Raw genomic sequence first — 24,183 nt, 5'->3', positions numbered from 1 at the left:
ATCACATAAGTAATTAACTAATTCAATAAGTAATTAGTTGATTCAAATAGTCCTACATGGCTAAGAGCTACTATAATGGACAGCACAGCTTAGAGAAAAAAGTACCAAATCCATCCTTGCCAAAAAACGCATACATTTTATGGAGGGCACCATGGGTTTACCTTTGGAGCCACTTAACACCAGGCCCAGCTCAGCACAGACGGCAGCACAGGTGATCTCACAGTCGTGGCCTGTTAGAATGGCCCGAGGAGTGCTGGTCTCACCTTTGGGCAGAAACAGATAAAAACAATCAAGTTCAGGCAGGGGGTTACCTCTCTCAGCTCCCTCTACTTAAATAACAAGCGATTTGTTCCTGATTCCTGTAACACCTAAGTCCCAGTTTGGAAATCTGTCCCCAAACCCTATTTTAGCACTAAATCCCCACTGTATGCTAGAGTATGAAGACCAGTTGCCAAATTTCCAACCCTTACATGACTATCAAGCAACAGGAATTGAAAATACAGAGTAAAGTAAGACAAAAATCTGCATTGTAGAATGACTCATATACTTCCCAAATATAAATATAAGCCCCTCAATTAGATGATTTATAGATGGATGATTATAAAAGTACTATCTCTGGCTTGATCCACATTTCAAAGAAAGGCAGCCCCACCCCTGCCCCCTTTTCCATGGGACCCTGAGATCTCTGTTGTGGTAAAGACATTCTGAACTAAGACACGATACCTCTAAGGAACCCCTCTCTTAAATGCGTATTTACTAATCTTACGTATTTTCTTAATACAGAAATCTAACAGAGTGTATTTTCTGTGGTTCAAAGAACAGAGGGGAAATAGAGCAAACTCTTCCATGTAGTTCTGATCGTGACTGAAAACTAGTGGAGGAAGGTGAGGAAAGGCTAACAGAGAATGAGTATCCAGATAATGGAAGATGTTTCCAGACATTTTCACAATAGAAGAAGTCATCCTGTTATCTCTGTCCCCAACCCCCCCTCCCAAATAAACCCCACAAAACTGGTTGGTTAATAAGGAACCCACACCACAAACAGGCCCGACTCAGATAAAGAAGACAGTAATGGGCTTCATTTGTGGCTCGATTCATTCCAATTGGCAAGGATAAGCCGAATTCCATAGTTAGCCTGAAGAATACTATTTTCAGACCACGCTAGTCCTCCACTTTTATAGTCTCTAAAGACAAAGACACACAAAGCCTTTGTAAGTGGAACTAGAGAGCAGTGTTCTATTAGCACTCTTCGATTTCCTCGATTTGGATTGGTTTCACAGGAAGATTGCTAAGTGATACCATGTAACCTACGAGGCAAATGTGCCCAGAAGAAGGTCTCTAGCACCAGCTGTGGAAGTCTTAGAAAAGAACAACTTGTTATCCTCTCAGGTAGGTCAGGGAATATCCAGCAGAAACCTATTGTCCTTGGAAAGGCAAATACTGGCTGTCAAAAAATGAAACTAACTTCCAACGCAGTGGTTTTTGTGATGGGTCCCAGTGGAGTCTCTGAAATTTCATGCAAAATATATGTACACGCCTGTGTTTTCCTGGGAGGATGGCGAGGGGAGGAAGGAAAATAGCTTATACTGAATGCACAGAGATCCATGACCAAAAACAGGGGAGGCGTCTCCTATGGAGACAGGGCCCTAGTTTATGTGCCTCCTGCCCCACTTCAACGGAAGCCTGCAGTCCAGCCGTTACAAAGGAGTATTACGGTGCATTTGTTGTGGCACAAAATGTGTAGCTGTGTCCCCACAGAGTGCCTCACAGCTTTTGGTGACTCTGAGTACTTCTGCAATGAGATGTAAGTGGAGGGCTGTCACGTCAAACTCTGCGCCACACTGGCTGTGCCCCATGCGGCCAGACGCTGGGACCGGCTTCCATGCTTCGTGACAGAGGCAGATCCCAAATGACATAGTACAAGGCAAGGGGGCAAGTGGAACAAGGGGCTTGGTTTCTTTTGATTCAAAGTTTAGAAACTTTGAGGGAAACCCACCTTAATTACAAAGTTCTTGTACTTTTTGCAAAGTACTTGGCATTTTGCAAACCAGGAAGAATTTGTTGTAAGAACTAGGTTTTTTCCCTTAAAAAGTACATAAATTTGGGAGATTTTTTTTAAGAAAAGAAGCACATAATGTAAGCAAGTCTGAACTACTAAACCTTCTGTTAGGGATCAGCTTTGCCACAAAAATTAGAAATAAGTGTGTTTTAAAAAGTTACCTAGAGTTAAGTCCTGATTCACACTTTCCCCTTTTCCCAAGATGCTCTACATTCTACAAAATACTGTACAATATTATTTTCAAAATTAATGTTTAATTTTATATATGTATATATATATGTATGTATATATAGGCAATCTTTTTAAATCAAGAATTAAAATCACTAAGCTCTAAGGAATATATTCAGTGTGATGGTTCCTTTTTTGTTTTCATAAGTTACTATTTTATTGAGGCAGGGAGGTTTGTGTTTTAACTTGAGTTGTCTTGGAATTCCTTAGTGGGAAATGAAAGTTTGAAGGAAAACTGATGGCAACTGAAAGCACTCTAAAGTGTGAGCCAAAGTAAACAAAGACAGATGGATAATGGACCCAGAAACTGTTGTCACTTAAGCATGTCAGTGCTGACTTTTTGTTTTCTAGGTCTAAGATTTTTTTCTCAGGGACATAGTGAGGAAGTAAGAAGATTGCTAATTATGTTTCTTTAATGTAAAAGTTGAAACACTGAGAATTTTCTAGGACTGTAAAGTTAGAGTTTAGGAAGCCTCATGATTAAGCCCATAAAGCGGGTTAAGACAAAAACATTCTTTTTTGTAAACTCACAATTAAGATTTTTCGTAAGTATGTTTTCCTTACGAAATAGAAGTTTCCAATGATCCACACTCCAATCATTTCTCCCTCCCCAAGTCAGAAGACATACACATATTGCATGATTTCAATACTGTAAAAGATTTTTCTTTTCCTTAAAAAAAAAAAAAAGATTTTTCTTTTCCTAAAGCCTAATCTCTAAATAAAGAATTGTTCAGTGCTAGGACTTTGGCTTCAAAGTTTGGCAAAATGTTCTCTAACCCAGGAAGCAGGTTAGACAGTTCAGGAAATACAGAAGAAAAAAAAAAAAAAAAAGGAAAGGAAAAGAAAAACAACAAATTAAAAACATAAGGGTAAACTTATGACCACTGGGTTGTTCTCAGGTAACTCGTTTCATAAACACTTGCTGGATTTCCAGTATGAAGACTGTGCTATTTAACATTCCCTCCCCGTTAGGAAATGTACATTAATAGCCCCTAAAATCCATGTACAAGAATATAAGGAGGGATATCAAATCCTCTTAAAAAAGCTATTTCCAGTTTTGTTTAAAGACCGTGTGTGTATTCCCTTTATTATCTGCTATGCAGACTGAGTATTCTTTACATTTTCTCATCAAAAAATTCTGTTCACAGTAAATACTTATTGGAATTTTGTAAGTTCCAATAAACCAAGCGTTTTAAATATTAAAATTTCTCTACAGTAAATAGAATTATAGGATATGGGACTTAAATCCAACAGATCCAAACTGTTTAAATGCAACAGATACTTTGGGGACCACTTGGAATAAGGGTAGAGGGGAAAATCAGAGGCAGAAGACAGGCTTTATATGTGACTCACACAATCTATTTCTCTGGAGTTACGCTATTATGTATCATCCTGCAATCATAGAGCTCAGCAATAATCTCCTACAGAAAGGAAAGGAAAAACTGCTCCGTATCTGTATATATTTGTTTGGAAAGTCTAGAAATGAGATCTAGGAACCATGTATACTCACTGCCATGGTAGCACTCACATCCCAACCTCATGCCAGCCCTGAAAGTTAACACTTAAGGGGGAAAAGCAACTCAAATAAAACAGTACTGGCCATACAGTGCTTTTTCAAAGACCCCAATGCTATCACCATTTTTTACTGAAGTCTCTAAACCAAATAAAGAGCAGGGGGGAAAAAAAAGCCTTCTGAAAAATATCAGATTAATTCTTTGATAAAAATTTGCAGTAGTTAATGGATACAAGAAGTCTTTACTTTTGCTCTTTGAGATAGCAGGATCTACCAAAAGCTAGATCATAAAGCAGAACAGAGTCCTTTAAGAACCTTTTAAAGTCTTACTGCTTGAAAAATCGTCATGGCTTTCAATAAAGCTGAGAGAAAAATTTATCTTGTTGCTAGTTTAAGGGGCTACACTTCAAACTCTCCTTAAAGAAAAATAAAAAGAGAAAGAGGATAGACTTCTTGGACTGCTTTGAAAAGCTTGAGCAATTACTTCAAAGGAAAGGGTGTCTTTGTCCGGAGAGCAGGTTTATGACTACTGATGCAAATCCTAACCAAAGGCTGAAAAGGATACTCGGCGCATCTTTATGGATGGCCTTAAAGGAAGATGAACAAGTCAAAGGAGATTAAAGACAGCCCAAATCCTGCCAAGAATACCAGGACACACCAGTTTTTACAGATGTGCTTTTCTCAGTACATAATACTGGAAATATCAGTACAAATTTACAGACACTATTCTAACAACCCAACCTGAATTTAAATAGCACAAGATCTCCATAATACCCGGTTAGCATTTATACTGGACCTATGTTTTTTAAAATATTAGGTGACATGTTTTACACCATTAGGCAGGATAACAAATGTTTTTATTAACTGTGTTTCTTTGGTGCCCTCATAACTAAGTATATTTCTCTAGCAAATGGACCCTGAACCACTTACAGTTATACCTCAAAGAAGAGAAGAGGAGACAGTAATTTCTCTAGCACCCTGTTCATAAATATTCAATGAGAAAAATATTTCAAAAGATATGTCTCCATTAAGGCAAGGGGAATTAATAATCCAGGTAAAAATAGACCAGACATGAATTTCTGGCAAACTTCTGACTCACATTTTAAAAAATAAATAAAGTTCTTGGTATTTTTGGCATCATCTCCTCAAGTCTTATAAAAATTAAATTACTTTAAAATACACTACAAAGTTCTCATTAGCAGTTTAAATATGTTATTAGCAGAGAAAGAATCCCCTGCATTCATTCCTCATTTTTAAAATACCATTTATTATGAAACGATGTTTGGTTCAACATCCTCCTATTCCTACTTTTTTAGAAATGAAATTAGTTTTTTCAATTAATACTTAGTGTGGATGACTCCTGGGCCAAAAGTTAACATTTTCCAATTGCTTTTTCATTCATTCACTTACTCCTTCGTTCACTTAATAGCCTTTATTGGATATATATTATGTGCAATGCACTGTGGAAACCAAGAGGGGAATAAAATATAGTCTTGTATTGGCAAATGACTTGATTCTAAATGGTCAGTGGATCAGGTTTTGTAGTACCTTACTATAAACCTGCAAATTATAAATACCTATATTTGGAAAGATCAAAAAGCTGTACTGAAGTTCAAACTATTTATTACAAATGAATTTTTATACAAAATGAGTATTTCACAGCAATTAATAAAGTCCTTAAATAAAAACAACTGATATAATTTTCCACATTATTAAAATGTAATACCATCTGACCTCTTACAGAGGTAAAACAAAATATGAAACCCAGCTTTGTTAAAAAAGTCATTCCAATAGAGTATTCATTCTGAAAGAAAACACAAATTTAAAGCTAAATATAAAAGTTATTAGGTATATATAGAAGTTTTATAATCTAAGTATTATATAATATATGCCAGTCATTTCCTAAAGATGGATACTTCTATTTTGCACTGGCCATTTATTCCATTTTAATTACATTTTGATTACTACAATGCAGAGAAAAAAAAATTCACGTGAAAACTGTACACTAACCTTTCTCATGTGGCTCACCATAATGGCAAACCGAGAAAGGAAATGGCTTTCTGAAGCGGAAATGAGGTTAGCTACTAAATGTTTCTTAAACCTTTCCCATTAACTTCCTAGTGTCCCGATGGGAATTATAATACTACACTTTAATTATGCAAAGGAAATTATATGAAATTTGTTCTATTCCTTCTATCTCCACCAACTCTTCTCCTCCTCTCCGTTCATCATTGTCTCTTTGGTGAAAAACATGATAATTTGGTCAAACATACAGACTACAGAAAATAAGCCAAAGCTGCACTTAGGGTGAGACAACCATAAGAGAGCAAATTTTGGTAGCTTCCTCTTATAAATAATACTAGAATTATTAATACAAGAAAAGATAATGTTGGTACAAAAATCCTTTAGAAGTTCCTGGTTTATAATCTTTCTCCTCTCTGTCTCTGTCTCTGTGTGCATTTCTTTCTCTCTTCTAAGCAAAATCAGAAAATGTGTTTGTGAGTTTGGACCTACAACTGTATACTTAAAGTACAACCCTAAATTGTGTAATAATATTTAAAAATACAAAATCCTGGGCGCCTGGGTGGCTCAGTTGGTTAAGTGTATGGCTCTTGATTTTGCCTCAGGTCATGACCTCAGAGTCCTGAGGCTGTCATGAGACTAAGCACCCACCATCTCGGGCTCTGTGCTGGGGTGGAGCTGCTTAAGATTTTCTCTCCCTCTTTCTCTGCCCCTCCCCCGCTGGAGCACTCTCTAAAAAACAAAACGAGAGGCACCTGGGTGGCTCAGTCCTGAAGCGTCTGTCTTCTGTTCAGGTCATAATCCCAGAGTCCTGGGATGGAGTCCCTTGTCGGGCTCCTTGCTTCTCCCTCTTCCTCTGCCCCTCCCCCTGCTTATGCTTTCTCTCTCTCTCTCTCTGACAAATATTAAATAAAATCTCAAAAAAAAACCCAAAAAAACCAAAAAACAAACCCCACTCAAAACAATGCAAAATCCTAGGGTGCCTGGGTGGCTCAGTGGGTTAAACTTTTGCCTTCTTGTGATCCCTGTGTTCTGGGATTGAGCCCCAGGATGGGCTCCCTGCTCATCAGGGAGCCTGCTTCTCCCCTCTCCCTTTGCCCTCTCCTGCCCCCCTGCTAATGCTCTCTCTCAAAACAAATAAAAACTCAAAATTCTAACATGATGCATACTGTCCGAAGAATTCAGTTTAGCAAAATTATCTCTGTATTGTCCTTTGCGAAAACAAAGCATGCTTTAGTGACAGGATTGCATCAAATTTTCTACAGCTGATGGCCTAATTTATCAAATTGCAGTACAAACTGCAGTACAATTTAGTGATTCAGAATGGCACCTCTGGCCTAGAATTCTAGCTAGCTATGTGACCTCTCGTGGGCATGTTCTCATAGTTTCAATAAGATCTAGGAGCTTCAGGGCCCTGGGCAGCAAGTAAAGACATATTTATAATCACTCTGTGCCTCATCTATAAAACAAGGGTAATAATAGTAGTCACCAGATAGGACTATTATGTGAAGTGTCTCTGATAGCGCCCAGCATCACCTAGGTGTAAAGTAGTAGTAGTAATAGTTGAATGATTTTTACTCTCTGTTGGAGACATTCCTTTCAGCAAAAGTAGGGATCATATCTAACTCTATGCTGCATAAATGAAAATTAGAGATGGTTAGGATTTTTGTTTCTTGTCATACTTTTGTTTAATTTCTAAAGATCATACTTTGATTTCTCCCCTTCTTCCTTTTCTTAAACTTTTCAGCCTTCCCTAACAATCCATATAAATTCTGATGAAACTAATAGCTAGAAGCCTAGAGCAGGAAGTGAAGGTATATTGATATAATTAGGTATACCTCCCCAATATATATTTGTCTCTGATTATCAAAGTCACACATGCTCATTATAAAACATTCAGATAATTTAGTAAATTATGAAGAAGGAAATGAAAAAACTGCCTCTAAATTCCACTACCTATAAATAACTGTTGCTAAATAACATAATAAAAAATACTGTGTTGGCTGTCATTCGGGACTCTTACCTATGCATAAATATACACAGAATACAAAGTATACACACAGACCTAGATACCTATAAGATACATTATACATGTAGTTTGGTGATCTTTTACACTAAATCATACAGATAGCATATTTTCCATGTCAATACCACAAACTCATAATACATTAATGGCCATGCAGTATTTCATCCTCTGAACATATCAAATTCTACTTAACTGATGTGTTTCTTTTTCCTACTTTCTTGAGATTTTTATTTGTTGAAGCACCAAAAAGAGGCTTAATATTCACTCTAATTCATTGATAGCTCCTATAACTGTATATCTAGTGCCTAGTAATACGAACATAAAATTCTGCCTCAAAAAAGAATGTAGATAAAAATATTTCACATCTTTGTCTATTAGAAACATTCTGAATTTGACACTAAAAGCAAAGGCAACAAAAGCAAAATATAAACAAGTACTTCAAACTAAAATGCTTCTGCAGAGCAGAAGAAACCATCAGCAAAATGAAAAGGCAACCTATGGAGTAGGAGAAAATGCTTGCAAATTATATATCTAATAATATCCAAACTACATAAACAGCTCATACAACTCAACAGCACAAAAGAAACAAACATAAAACAATGTGATTTATAAAAATGGGCACACGAATAAATGAATGAGTGAGTGAATGAATGAATGGCAGAGAATGTGAATAGGTATTTTTTCCAAAGAAGACATACAGACGACCAACAGGTACATAAAAAGGTGCTCAACATCACTCATCATCAGGGAAATGCAAATCAAAACAACAATGAGATATCACCTCACACTTGTTAGAATAACTGTTATTAAAAAGACAATAAATAGGGGTGCCTAGCTAGGTCAGTCAGGAAAGCATGCAACTCTTGATCTCAGGGTTGGAAGTTTAAGTCCCATATTGGGTACAGAGATTACTTAAAAATAAAATCTTAGGGGCGCCTGGGTGGCTCAGTGGGTTAAGCCTCTGCCTGTGGCTCAGGTAGTGATCTCAGGGTCCTGGGATCGAGCCCCGCATCGGGCTCTCTGCTCAGAGGTGAGCCTGCTTCCCTCTCTCTCTGCTTACTTGTGATCTCTCTCTCTCTCTCTCTCTGTCAAATAAATAGATAAAATATTTTAAAAAAAAATCTTAAAAACAATCTTAAAAAAAAAAAGCTACTTTCACTTAAGACTATCCTTAAAAAAAAAAAAGGACTAATAACAAGTGTTGGAAAGATGTAGAGAAGAGGGAACCCTCATGCACGTTGGTAGGAATATAGATTGCTATAGCAACTATGGAAAGCAATATGGAAGTTCCTCAAAAAATTAAAAATAAACTATCTTATAATACAGCAATTCCACTTCTAAGTATCTATCTGAAGGAATGAAAAGACTACCTTGTAAGGATATCTATACCCTCATGTTCACTGCAGCATTATGTATAATAGCCAGGACATGGAAGCAACATGTATCCACCAAGAGATGAATGGATAAAGAATATGTTTGTACTTCACATGTGTGTGAACACACACACATGAACACACACACACACACATATATAAATATATCAGTGTATTATTATTCATTCATTTAAATAAGAGGAGATCTCCTGTCTCTTGTGACAACAGGATGGACCTTGAGGGCATTATGCTAACTGAAATAAGCCAGACTGAGAAAGAAAAATACTTTATAATCTCACTTATATGTGGAATTTAAAAAAAAAAACCCAAAACCAACCAAACAAAAAAACTGAACTTAGAGATACAAAGAACAGACTGGTAGTTGGTGGGGGGGAGGAGATGGCAAAGATGGTCAAAAGGTACAAACTTTCAATTATAAAATAAATAAGTCCTGGTAATGTTCAGCATGGTAACTATAGTTAATAATACTATATTGTATATTTGAAAGTTGCTAAGAGAGTAGATTTTCATCACAGGAAAGAATTTATAACTATATATGGTGATAGATGTTACCTAAATAAACTGTGGTGATCATTTTGCAATATATACATATTATCAAGTCATCATGTCATACACCTGAAACGAATATGTTATGTATGTTAATTTTATTACAATTAAAAAAAAGAAACACCCTGATGCCATTTACTCCAAGGAAATAAAGCAATCTCTCAGTTGTAGAAAATCACAAGGTACAAGAATAAAAGCTAAAAAGTTTAGCAGTCACGAAGCCTTAGCCATGGGAGGCATCAAGAATTCTAAGGATGTTTTTCCTAACTAAAAATACTTCAAATCTAGAATCTGAAGTCTGGCCAAGCCTATTTGTGAGCAAAATTACTTTAAAGACTAGAGCAATTGTGGCTTTGTAAAAGAAATCATTAGAAGAATTTAAGTATTTAATTTCATATAAAAACGAGTCTCTTTTAATAAATTCTCAGGAATATCTAAAGTACAGTATGAAGTACATATACACCAAACTGTCCGACCATTTCTCTAATGACAGGAACTTTTGGGAAGGTGATAGTCAGTCTAATACATTGTTCCAGGAGGTCTTGATTAAATGTGTCCTTATAGTGGTTCTCCAGTAATTTTAGACCCACACACACACACCCAATATTCAAAAAAGCAGAAGAATCCAGCTTTAAGGGATGGAAGAAGTAGCTTGCGATTTTGCAATTTCAAGGCATAGTCAGTTTCAATTAAATAAAAGAAGGTACACTCACAATTTTCTTTGAGAACTTTAATTGCCTGGAGGGAACTTAGATCTCCTGACATTAGCTCTACCAATTATTTGAAACTAAATTTCCCATCTGAGCATAAAGTATTAGACAAGCAACTTTCTTTGGTGTGGCACTGTTAAAGTCTACACATGAAGATACTCAGTTTCTATTTGAGGGCGTAAATCATCATTTCATCTGTTTTCATATTTGTAGGACTGCAGCCTATGGCTGAATGGTAGAGTCATTTTTCTCTGCAACTAAACAAGGTAAATAAATGTGATATATTGGCACATCACGCCACCACTCTGCATATGGTGCGCATTAAGGTTGTATTCATTTGCCATATGAATATAATTCCTTTTACCACATCTACTATTAGTTACAAGCAGTAAATACAGAGTTGTTTTGCTGGAACTCGAGGGCCTGCATTACATCATGGAGCACTAAACATCCTGGACCTTCTGGAGAATTTCATAAACGTAGTAGTTTAATGTCACCTGAACTTGAACACTGCCAACATGCTGCTTCAAACCCAACTTGATGAATTCTTCAAGAAAAAAAGAAAAATACAGGGCAGTCTTAGTGTTAGTACAACAGAGTAGGCCAGAAGTCAGGCCATAAGGAAAGCTCTCGATGAGATGAATACAAGAACTCATGCTCTAGACAAAGAATCAGATCAAGAGTCATACCCCAGGTACAACAAGGCTACTTGTTTCGAGCACTGCTTTTATATTCAGAATAAAGTGAACATAAGGTTAAAATATCCAAACAACTTTCTTCCACTGTAGCTTACTGAAGACCCGTGATCAAGAAGAGAAGAGTATATCTCATGACAAACTGATGCTTTGTTTCGTTAGGCATAGGTTGTGCTTACTTTTTCCTTAAACAATGTATTTATTATAAAATTCCAAATCCACATGAGGGTGGGAGAAAAGAAGAAAGTGATTTCTTTTAAAAACTCATATGGCTCAGCACAAATATACATATCTTGGCATTTATGATCCATAAATAATACATCACAGCCAATTAAAAACAAAGTACAGCTGACTTTTCAAGTACTGATTTTCAAATTTACCAACAGTACGTCCCCAAGTACATCCAGCAGATGGTGCTCTAGGACACCTACTTACAGAGCGTAGTACTGTTTGTGTTACATCTGCCTATATTTTGACAAGACAAAGAATAAGGATTTATCAGTAGCTTCAGTAAAACATATTAGGCTTTATGATAGAAAAAACATAATTCCTAAATATGTGCACAAAAATATACATATGCATAAGCACATGTGCACAGAAGCAACCAGTAAATAATTCACACCTGGACATATAATGATACTACTTTTCTTATAGACTGATGAGTAGTCCATGTATATCAGTGGTATTTATAGTCATATGGCACGATCATTCTAAATTCATTAAAAAAAAATTTAGAATGGCTGAAAGTTAGAATTCATTTTTAATTATAGCAGGAATGTCTCATTAGGGTGATACTAGTAAAATTAACAACAGTAGGATTTACGGTAATGACTGAGGTGATTGATGAGAGTATAACAAAATGAAGTTTTAGACAGAGAAAAAGCAGGGCAGCTATGGCATACAGTACTTTAAAAAACAGCTCTGTGGTCTGTTAGTGCTAGCCTTATGGTTAATAAAACCTTCTTTCTAATTAATGGTGCTGAAATATTCTTAAAGAACAGAATCTTGTTGTTATGAAAAAACTTCAATACTTCTGCTTTTTTTTTTTTTTCTTTCAGTAGACGCCATTCCCATAAAGGAGAAAGCTGACATAGATTAGCATGTCTGATTGCAAAGAGGAAAAAAATGCCACCTTTCAATCAAATCAAAAACAGAATGTGAGAATGGAAAAGTACTTTACTGAAATACTATATACACACATCCACACAACACCCTCAGTCAGCAACCATTTGCTTCTCAAGCTAATCAACTGCTTTTTTAAAAAAATTACTCAGAAGCCTGAAAATTCTTAATAAGCATTTAATTTTAAGTTTATGATCTAGTAATACAAAAATCATAGATAGTAACTATTTTGTAAATTTTCACCTCGTTTCTAAGATCATTTCAAAGTTTAAAGTATTTAAATGTCAACAGAATGCACTGGGGCACATTTTCTCCAAAATTTGCGAATATACAGTCTGTATAGCACTATTCTGAGGAAAAAAATGCATGTTTCAGTAAAGCATTTTGGTACACAAATGCAGTTGTAAAACACAAAGAGTCCTAGGGCAAAGGGAGGTATGCTTCCATGGAGAAAATATCTTTCGTTAAAATGTTGTCGGTTAATTTTATTTAAAAATCTACAACTAAGTGGAATTGTACCTTAATTTTTCTTTTTGGTAAGAAAATTGCATTCCACAGGAGATAACTATCACAAAACAAAAGAGTCGAAGATGAAAAACTATCTGTTATACAGGAAAACAAGGTTTTTGCCACGTGATCTAAGCAGAGTTTATAAAACATGTGTATCCTTTTAAAAGCCCAAGATAAACTAAATATAGGTTTTATGCAGCTGAATTAGCCAGATTTTGCCCAAGTAAGGTGTAATTTAATACTGGATAACATGATTTTTTAAAAAATAGAAATAAAGCTATGAACCTTACATATAGCACTAATGTCAGATTTATAGAAAACGGCGCAGGCATATGACCCTAGGAAGAAACATCACTAGTTTATTCTCATGAGTTTTGGGGGAAAAAAACCAAAACCACACAAAAACTAAATGCTTGAGTGAGACCTATAAAATGCAGAAAAAGCAATAGTTTAGATTTCTTTAATTTTCTCTTCAAGAGAGAGAAAAAGGTCTGTGTTCAAATATTTAAGTTGAGGCATTGTGTGCATTTATAGACCAGACTGAAATTATATGTTAAAAAAAAAAAAGTGTAGCTGTTTCTTAAAGGTCATTTATATTGCATCCAGGAGATAAAATGTAGGAATAAGCATAAGCTAAAATTCCTCATCTGAAAAGCTCTGACTTCAGCGGCTGCATCGTGGAGCCATCAGCGAGCCAGAGGCTTATAAAATCTAAACCAGTCTGCATAAATGTGTAAAACACAGTTCACACGCATGGTAAAAAAAAAAAAAATTTTTTTTTTGGTTTGTCATTTTCTTTTGAAAAGCTTAAACTGGCTTGTTCATTTTTCTATTCTAATGCGTGGAAATTCTCATTATATGAAAGAGTGCCTATTTGTCTTTCTCCCAGATTCATCCTTCAAAGCTAAAGCAAAATTAGATTGGGAGATCAGACACTATAAAAGGGCCAGAAAGGATGAGGTTCACTTTGAGAAAGGTAATTTAATTTAGTCAAGATACAGTACAATTTTCTAAAATTTTTATTAGATGTGCTGTTATGTTATTCTTTTATTTTTCTTCTCTTTTCATTACCAGCATTACTAGGAGTTAATATCCACCATACTGCAGACAATGAGAGGGTATAGATGAACTGCTTTATGAAAAATATAACATTATAATATATCCTCTAATGCCAACAAGATGGTGTTTGTGTGGTGATTTATTTGCTCTGAGCATTCTGTGCTTCTGATAACACCTTAAGTCAGTTACTATTGTTGCTTTCATTTTACAGACAAGACAGAAGGACCACAGCAAAGCTCGGAACTTAGATTTGCTTTAACTCCAAACTCCAGGATTTGGTCAATGCTATTTGATTCATTTTTTTAGAGGACAAGCATGTAAAAACCATCTCTAGGATGATTTATAAGGTATTTAAATATATATTTCTCCCTTCTGGAAAAGCTGAATATTTCTAGTTTAAAAATACACGTTAATTTCTGAATAACGGCCACTACATATAAGTGTTGCTAATAAGCCTTTAGCTACTTCTCAGAGTACACATTGGTAATGACCATGTATAACATATAGAACATAATTAGGTCAAGAAAATAAAAAAACAAAAACCAAACCAAAAATTCTTTTCTTGTGTTTGGAATGCTGTAGGTGAATGAAACACATTATTTGAAGGCAAGAGAAAATTCTTCCTAAATATTTTTAGCTAAGTAACAAACTGTATATTTATTATTTATGTCAAGCCTAGGTTTGTCTTAGATCATTTACAAAATCTCAGTAACTAAATTTATAGACAGAGGAAAAAAAGAAATTGAAAGTAGACCCTCCTAAAAGGCCAGAAATGGAGAAGGAGCAGAATGTGAGTCCATAATGTAAAGAACATGAAGTCTTTCTCAAACAGAAGTGACAAAATCCTTGAAGTCTACATGTTTAAAAATTTTATAATTACATATAAAATGCAGATGTTTGTGTAAATATGAGGAATACACAGACACACTGCCCCCCCACTGAAACACATACACCAAGTCTGACGTGATCACAAAATCTGTATTATCCAAAGCATCACAGTCTTAAGGTGATTTTTCATATTCTATTTGTATAGAGAATCGTCCCTGATTTGAGAAACATACGAAATATATATTGGAGAATTTAATAAAAATTATGTTTACCCATCACATAAAACAAGAAAAAAAATTTCCCATACAGTTCTTTTAAAATTATATACTGGTTGTTTACTAAATATTTTTTGAAATATTTAATTATAAAATTATTAATTTAATAATTAAAGGTTTCATTTTCAATCAAATATTACACATTTAATAAGCACAGCTTGAAGAATTCAATCCAAAATGTGATGGACTGAAACATATTCAGACTATTTCATAATTTGGAGTAAAGTACCATGATATTCAGGTAAAGCAATCTGGGACAAAATGGTGCTTCCTTTACCAAATACAGGGCAACTTGCTTTAAATTAAGAAACTGTAAATATTTAAGAGCAGTTAAAATGCTCTACCTTATGAAGTAAAAATCTAAAGCTATTCTTGCAGGAACTCTTCAGTGTTGTCATAATCATTTTAATTAAATTCTCATTTTTCAGGTGGTCCCTTTAATTGTTTTCTCCTACTTCTTAATGTGTTTTTCTAAAGCCATTTCTTTTCTGCAGCTGTGTGCGATTGGTTTTAATGGTAGCTGCTTCCTTTTTTGCCTTCTGTGAATTACAATTTTAAATGGTTACACATTTTTTGTTTTACTGCCTTCAGCATAGTTTCATAAAGATGTTTAAGGCTGTTGGTGAACATATTCATTTCCCATCTGAAAAACCAAGAGCCAATTTGAATATTCCATGTTGGCCTTTTATAACCTGTTTTATCTTTTAATATGTAAATGAAAGCATATTCTTTATAAAGACTGGTTCATTTCCACAAAATTGTTCTTTTGCTCTCTTAAAATATGCATTTGATAAACAAGATAATATGTGGTTGCTCTTTTATGTTATATCTTGTTCGTGAATGGAACACTTCTCTTTTATTTGGTGACAGCCATTTCCAATGAAGAACTAGCATTTTCAATTCATAAGAATAATCTGTAATATGGAAAAGGGATTTCATAGTTGCACTTGAGAATTATCAATGCTAACAAAACATAATTGAAAGGCTATCTAGAACTTTCTTAAATTATAATTAAGAAATTAAAAAGACTTGATAATTCAGTTTCACTTTCACCATGATAAAAAACATTAATTCACTGCAAAATGTTATTATATATCACTTGTAACAGTTTACTTATAAAATAAGTTTGTACTTACTGCCTGGGTTATCTCCAATCCCGCTGCTTTTTCCATTCCAGTACCAGAGCAGAAGGGTCGCGTCACGTGATCCTGAGAGAATGTAGCAATTTCCCCCAATATAGGACTCAGATCGAGTGAGGCAAGTGACCACATCCCAATGGCCAAATACCACCTGAATCAATTTTCCTGAAATACAAAACAATTTTCTTTAAAACTGCTATAAAATTTAAAAAATTCCTATGACTATTTCACTTGTAAGAAAATGAAGTCATATTATCTCAGATTCTGATGATTCAGAATTCACAATCAAATGTTATCTGGCCTAACCTAAAAGTTTTCTTCGAATATTAGCAACAACAAAAAATCAATTGAACAGTGGTAACATTTTTGAAAGACATAATGTTAAAAATTTTTGAGGACCATGGTACCATATCATTATACATGGCTACTATAAATTCCAAATGAATCACGTCTACTGATTAAAGCAGGCCCAGAAGAACTTGCATTTGGAATGACTTCAGCAATTTCTTAAGTTCCTTTGTATGGTTCAAAGCACAATAAAACTTAGGTGCCTTTCTTTAAGTACTCTATAATTCAGACTTTGCTAATACAAACTTCTCTCTGAATCAGTAAAGATTTAATGTACTTCTTTTTTTCAAAGTGTTCTATCCAAGGATGATATAAGTCACTTTGGAGCATTTCTGTTCTTTTTAAATCAGAATTACATGAACGAAGTTTTGGTAAAAAGACTAATATATTGTGATTGCAATTAGAGCTGGGCCATTCTTTCTTTGTTTTGATTGCCTGAATGATGAAAATTCCTTGGTGGGTGATGATGAAGTTAAGATAATGGCAGTTTATCGAACATTAATGACTGGGGACAAAAGGGAAGAAGCCAGTACACTTATTATACATCTAGGGACGGCTTCAGACACAGGATGAATTAGTCACGTAACAGTGCTGGGAAAAAAAGTAAAGCCCCCACTTTGAGAATCTTTGTTTAAAAATCAGATATGGTGTTTATAATTCATACAAACTTGTCTAAAGAATGAAATAGCTATAGCAACCCTTCTACTACATCCCTATGGTTTCTAAGCTAACATTTGCCTTTGAAATGTCTACAGAACTACAGACGAATGCCATAGTGTGTCTACCTCTAATAATCAGCAATGAGGTGGGTTTTTAAATTTTTATTTTTAAAGAAGTATTTCAGTGGGGTCACATAAATAGAATTCAAATGTTCAAGAAGAAAGACCACTAAGCTGAAAAAAGATTAATATGCCTAAAAAGTCCGTGTTTAATTTGGAAACATCATAACCTATCCGAAAGTTTAAGGTCTCAGTTAAGTATTAGCATCTGAGTGTATTTAACTTTTCAAGCTCATCATGAATATAACTAAAAAAGTACTTCTGTTAATTTTTTTAATTCTTCATTTTAATAAGTCTGAGGCTTATTACAAAGGCTGCAAATTTTTAAAAATGCTGAAGAATACTTCATTCAGCACGCCATATACAGTGGGTTCCCTCTTGCAGCTTACTACTAGTAACTTTAAGATTTTATTTATTTATTTGAGAGAGATTTATTGAGAGAGATCACAAGCAGGCAGAGAGGCAGGCAGAGAGAGGAGGAAGCAGGCTCCCTGCTGAGCAGAGAGCCCGATGCGGGGCTTGATCCCAGGACTCCGAGTTCATGACCCGAGCCCAAGGCAGCGGCTTAACCTGCTAAGCCATCCAGGCGTCCCACTACTAGTAACTTTAAATTCAAATTCATTTCAGTCTCAAATTGCACAAATTATAAAGTGTATTTTTTCTCCCATGAATAAAGACTTTAGTCAAAACAGGTGTTTTAACTACTGAAGGTTAAAAATGTACACTTCTGAATTTCTCCAACCTTTAAATTGATATCAAAACATTTCATTTAAAAATCAGCTGTATTGATAAGGAATATGGTAAAGAAGAATTCAAAACTTCTTAGAACGAAAAAAATGGAAAAGAAAAAGAGCAAATTAAATATGAAAAGATATAATCATTTCCATATCATTTCCAATTTATCTGAAGAACAAAGTGAAGAGGTTTCATGGTAAAATGGGTGGGGTTAGAGTAAAGGCAGGCCTTCTTATAAGGGGTAAGACAAAGTTAGAAAACTTAATTAAAAAATTGAAGGCTAAATTAGTGAGTTTTAACTACTGAAAATAACTGAACACATCATATTGTTGATTATGCTTTTTGATAACAGAATATTAAGAGTTATTTCTGTCTCAGCCTAAACCTGACTATGGAGAACATGTAAACTCCAGGAATGATTTAGATAGGTTACTGAGGGTAAGCTTATTTAAGATTTGATACCTATCACCTCAGTGGTTTGTGGGAGTAAGGAGGGGAGTAATTATAATTAAGGAGGTACATGAGGCACCAGGTGCACAGGAAACCCACGTGCTTCCAGGAGGCTTGCAAAGGAGCAGCTCTTCACTTGGTAACTTACCTAATTTCCACCTCAGTGAGGACAAAGTGGAAAGATTTAATGGTAAAAATGGGATGAATTAACTATAGTGACAGAATTTTCCAAGATTCCTTTGTTATTTCTCAGTTAAGTTATAGCTCTGTATCTATAATATCAGTGTTAGAAAAATGTATACTCAGTCACTGTGATTTCTTTTCATTAAAATTTCCTAGTGTTTTAATCCCCCCCAAAGTTATCACAATTATTTCCTATTCAACACTTACTGCACACCTACTAAGTGCCAAGCATCAGGCCCTCTTACATGCACATTGGTGGTAAATAGACATGATCCCTGCCCTCAGAGTATTTAATGTCTAGTGGGGCAAAGAGACTTCAAACAAAAATACAAGCATATGCAATTATGAATAGCGTTAAGTATTATAAAAGGAAAAAACAAGGTAGGATCAGTGAGAATAATGTAGAATGAATTTAGATTGGGCATCAAGGAAGAATGAAATGAGGGAGTGATATTTACATATTTACATTTAAAATGTTTCATATTTTAATACAAATTAAATATTTTCTACACTTTATACTTTGGACTCAACTCTGGAAAGCATTATTTTTTCAAGTTTACTTTTTCCTGTTCTGGCAGCCTTCCTCCGCAGTCTTTGTTATTGCTATGGGGTTGAGGTTCACTCCTCCTAAATAAATCACAGCATATAAATACCTGCTGCTCTTTTTGGTAAATTATTTTCTGATAATCTCATAAGTGTTCCTCAACCTTTATTTTTTGTTTCCTTTAATACCAGTCCACCTCTCCACACACTAATATCAAATATTACCACAAGCACTAGAATATCCCTTTTTTGACAGAACAAATTTTCTAGTTAATGTTTTATTTGACAGCTGTGCTACAAATAAAAAAAATTCAAGCTCAGGACTCTACACCACTGAATCTAAAATGTGGCCTGAAAATAATTCCCACTGCTGAGGGAAGGTTTTATTGTTGCCTCTGCTGTTCTGGTTGTGTCCCGAAAACATGATTTATGTTTAAAGAATTTTCCGTTACAACCATGTTTCTCTCCCCCACCCCACCTTGCCCCGAATCTAATAAGAGAAGGATTTTTTTTGGCGGGGGGGGGGGCTTATGTGCTAAAATATAATTGAATTCAACACTTGTGATAGCTGTGCTATTATATATTATTGATCATACAATTTTCCTCTTGCTTCTTTGACAAACTTTAAAGAGAAAATATTTAATATTCCTGTTGTCAAAAAGCACAAACACATATTTACCCTAACTGAAATTATTTTAAATAAAACTACCATCAGAGTTTGTATATAAGATATTAAGATACTAGGACTATCATTTCAGGATTTTTTTCATAACTTTTCTGGCAGGTATAAATACTGTACAAGCTAAGTCCCACTGAAATGAAGTTTAAAATAAGGCTACTGCATATAAAAATGTTTTACATACAGACACACACTCACATATTTAAAAAAACAAACAAACAGTAAAGTGGAAGGTTTTTGGAAAGAGTTGGGAAGGAATGATATCCAGTTTATCAAGTCTGGAATGTTATTTAGCTTATCAAGTCTAATGTAACATGGAAGATCTGCTAGGAACTTAGCGTTGTAAATTATAACATTTTCCCCCAAATTAACCAATACTGAAAGGTATACCTATATAAGATAATATGGTGGAATCACAGAGAATGCTACATTTGAAGTCAGAAGAGCTGTCTCCAAAGCCCAGTTCAATCACTACTGTCTATACGAATTTCAACACGTTATTAAACCTTTCTAAACCTCAGTTTCATCATCTGAAAAATGGGGGTAAAGATACCTGTTCTATCTATCTCACAGGACTGCTATGAGGCTGAAACAATATCATGTATATGAAAGAACTCTGTAAATTCTGAAGAACGGTGTGTGACAGTGTTATTTTATTTTATTTTAAGATTTTTTTTATTTATTTGACAGAGAGAGGTCACAAGTAGGCAGAGAGGCAGGCAGAGAGAGAGAGGAGGAAGCAGGCTCCCTGCTGAGCAGAGAGCCCGATGCGGGACTCGATCCCAGGACCCCGAGATCACGACCCGAGCCGAAGGCAGCGGCTCAACCCACTGAGCCACTCAGGCGCCCCGACAGTGTTATTTTAATTATTAGTATTACATAACAGTGGGGTTAACTCTACAAATAATAATATTCAGTGCTTTTTAAAAATGACATGGAATGTCAGCAAGCTCAAAAATCCTCAAATGTCAAAACTAAAGATTGACATAATATATGATTCCACTTACATAACATTCTAGAAGATGCAAAATTATAGATATGAAGAATAGTTCTGTAGTGCAAGGCTGAGGTGGGGGAAAAGGGGGACTATAAAAGGACAGCACAGGGAATTTGGGGGATGACAGAATTGCTCTGCATCTTTATTGTGATAGTTATGTAATTCTGCATGCTGCCCAAGCTTACAGACCTTTAACCCAAAAAGAATTAATTTTATTGTATGTAAATTATAAAATAATTTTTTAAATGTGTAAAAAACCATAAGCAATCTAAGAGAATGTTTAAGAAAGTTCTGTAGAGGAACGCAGCAATTTTAGTCTGAATGTTTTACAAAAGGGAGCACAATTTAAAGTTAAATGATTTTAAGCTATCAAAATAGTGAAAGAAGAGGTTAAATTTTAAATTTAATTATTAAATCAGACAAAATTTGTTGTAATAATAATAATACATTTTAGGAACACATCAATTCCCATGGCATTTTTAAAGAATTCTAGAGGTGTTTTAGGCTCAGTAGCATCATAGACCCAAACATGCAGTAAGTACTACTTAATGAGAAAGACTTGAATAATGATTTTCTTTCTGGGCCTACAGAAGGTAGGATGCAAATTATAAGAAAACTAGATCACTGATTCCATTAAAAAAAAAAAAAGGTGGTCATGGCATAAACGACTTCTAGGGTTCTATATGAACAGTACATATTTGACTATTTTTCGCTACTTTCTCATGGCTGTATTAAATACTATCAGCTTAAGGACAAAGTCCTTGAATAATGAACAATTAATTTTTCAATATATTATACTTATTAAGGCAGAAGCAAGGATTTATGCATTCTATAAAGATTATTCACAAGACTGGGGGCGCCTGGGTGGCTCAGTGGGTTAAAGCCTCTGCCTTCAGCTCAGGTCATGATCCCAGGGTCCTGGGATAGAGCCCCATATCGGGTTCTCTCCTTGGCTGGGAGCCTGCTTCCTCCCCCCTCTCTCTCTGCCTGCCTCTCTGCCCACTTGTGATCTCTGTCTGTCAAATAAATAAATAAAATCTTTAAAAAAAAAAAGGTTATTAACAAGACTGAAAAATGATTTACTCTAAAACATTAAACTAGAAATTTGAATTAAAAATAATTTCCTATTCCTACCATATTTAAGCAAGATATTTGTAGATCTTAGCTTTAGTTGAAATAATCTGCTTCCACAGTATTATCAAGTTCTGATATGTTAATATCTAATATTAATTCTTTCAAATGTTCAACTACCTATTTATCACAAGTTGATTTCTTCCTCTAACAGCTTCTAAAATACTTTAGAGAGACTTCCTTAAACTTTTCAACTTTTCTCAATGTCTTATATACAAAAACTTAGAAATATTTTACTAGATTGGATCTTCCATCTTAATAGTGAGTAGATCTTGGTTTGTCCCTTAGGGAGATGCATGCAAATGACTATATGGACTTAAAATTTTATATTCTAACAAGAGCTCCTGTCACATATAAAAAATCAGCAGTCAGCTACTTTCCTTCATGATGGTGTAGCTTTCAGCAAGGTACTAGCAGAACTGAGTGGAGGCAAGGTATCTACTACTAAGAAATACACTTAACGACAATTTCCAGGAAGGAAAAACTGTGGGAAAATACATCAGTATGCATGGGCATCTGCTGTATCATTATGCATGTACACGTGCGTATGGCATTTACACACCTGGATATGATTGTAAAAGAATCATTCATTCTCTGAGCACGAGGCTTGGGAGACACACCTCCTATAAAAAACTGCCTCTTAAAAACATGCTGAAATTAACTTCATAGTGAACTATGTAATAGATTTTTACTTAAAAGGGAAAAACAGTGTCTCTATGTTATATATTTTACAACTTTGTAATTACTGAAAGGAAGATGAGAGATCATTCTAAGCCTCTCAGTGCTACTTGTAGTTAACCTTAGTTCACTGAAGAAGAAAGTAAGTTACCTGTGTCAGTAGAGTAGACTCGGAAACTCTTATCCCAGAAGCCACAGATGAGAATATAGCGGTTGTCCGAAGTGATGACAAAGCACTGGGAATGGACTTGAATACTTTGGTCTAAAAGGTCAGTGATTTGCCTCCGGTGCATTCCTGTATTGCTGGCTGTGAGAACAGAAGCAGAACAGAAATCCTGCTAAACCCACATATGCACAAAAATCCTATAGTTTGTAATGGGGGTGGGGTGGGGAGTGAGGGGCGGATGCAACACATTCCGGGATAAGAACATTTGATCTTTAATTTTAAAATTTGAACATAATAGTATTTGAAAAACCAAACAGGAAAATATATCCAGTTGTTGGGAGAATGTAGGTAGCTAAATTCAACATCTCATGAGAAATTTTGCCTAGAGGGAAAAATAATAACATACTACAGTTTCAAAATAGTATACAATTCTCAGAACATGCTTTCTAGCTCTTGGCAGGAACAAACTAGATTACAGTCTCCAGACTGCACCACAGTTAGGTTTGTGTTTCTGACAATCTCATTACACCCATTGCCATGAGAATAGATTCCTGTTGTGACAATCTATTACCTTTAACTTTTTGTCACAGGAAAGAGATATTAGAATTTAAATGTCATATATTTGAAATATTGTAGCATCTTGGAGTACTTTGGCTTTAACAGGTCTTTAATTTGACTAGATGTGAACTCCCATTTCCCTGTTTACACCTGCACTTGCATGTAGGGAAAGGGTAGAATGAATATTTACTAAAGATACTCGTAATTGAAAAAGTCAACGCACAGCACACTGCCACTTTCTTACTCCTTATGTAAGCAATAAAACAAGACAGCCTGGCAGTGTGTTTTCAAAGCCCTACAGAGCACCTGATATGGGGTTTGTCACAAGACACAAGGTCAGACACAGAGCAACATCAAGCACATAGGAAGAGTAATAATCCTTTAGAAATATACTATCAAGTGTCATTATCAGAAAAGGAATTTTCACTGAGATGCCTTTTTTGGAACCATGAGGCTAACCAAAGAGAAAGCTTTCTTTCTAGTGACCTAAGAGCTATTTCACCACCAACTTTCTGATACAAATGATGGTTCTTATAGTAACAAAGGAACTTGACTGTATCAGAAATAAAAACAAATTTCTGCATCTGATCATTATATTCTTTGCATTATGGTATTCAGGGCTTTTTTTTTTTTTTTTTAATTTATTTGAGAGAGAGAGACAGTGAGAGAGCATGAGCGAGGAGAAGGTCAGAGAGCGAAGCAGACTCCCCATGGAGCTGGGAGCCTGATGTGGGACTCGATCCCGGGACTCCAGGATCACGCCCTGAGCCGGAGGCAGTCGTCCAACCAACTGCGGCACCCAGGCGTCCC

The 24,183-nt window shown here is 35.2% G+C and overlaps 1 protein-coding gene across 4 annotated transcripts in view; it reads right to left on the bottom strand.

The window, feature by feature from the left end:
* The window catches only part of LRBA (LPS responsive beige-like anchor protein), a 731,946-nt gene that overhangs the window by 16,373 nt on the left and 691,390 nt on the right, over positions 1 to 24,183 (bottom strand). For all 4 annotated transcript variants that reach the window (XM_044224882.1, XM_044224884.1, XM_044224883.1 and 1 more), the window contains 3 exons: positions 22,801 to 22,956; positions 16,124 to 16,291; positions 162 to 263 (listed from right to left, as the gene is read on the bottom strand). In XM_044224882.1, the coding sequence (XP_044080817.1) occupies positions 162 to 263; positions 16,124 to 16,291; positions 22,801 to 22,956 (426 nt within the window). The remainder of the gene's footprint in view (positions 1 to 161; positions 264 to 16,123; positions 16,292 to 22,800; positions 22,957 to 24,183) is intronic.

Source organism: Neovison vison, chromosome 11 (assembly GCF_020171115.1).
Source record: "Neovison vison isolate M4711 chromosome 11, ASM_NN_V1, whole genome shotgun sequence".
Lineage (NCBI taxonomy): Eukaryota > Metazoa > Chordata > Mammalia > Carnivora > Mustelidae > Neogale > Neogale vison.
The sequence above is the reverse complement of the archived record's forward strand: the minus strand, read 5'-3'. Positions and strand labels throughout refer to the sequence as shown.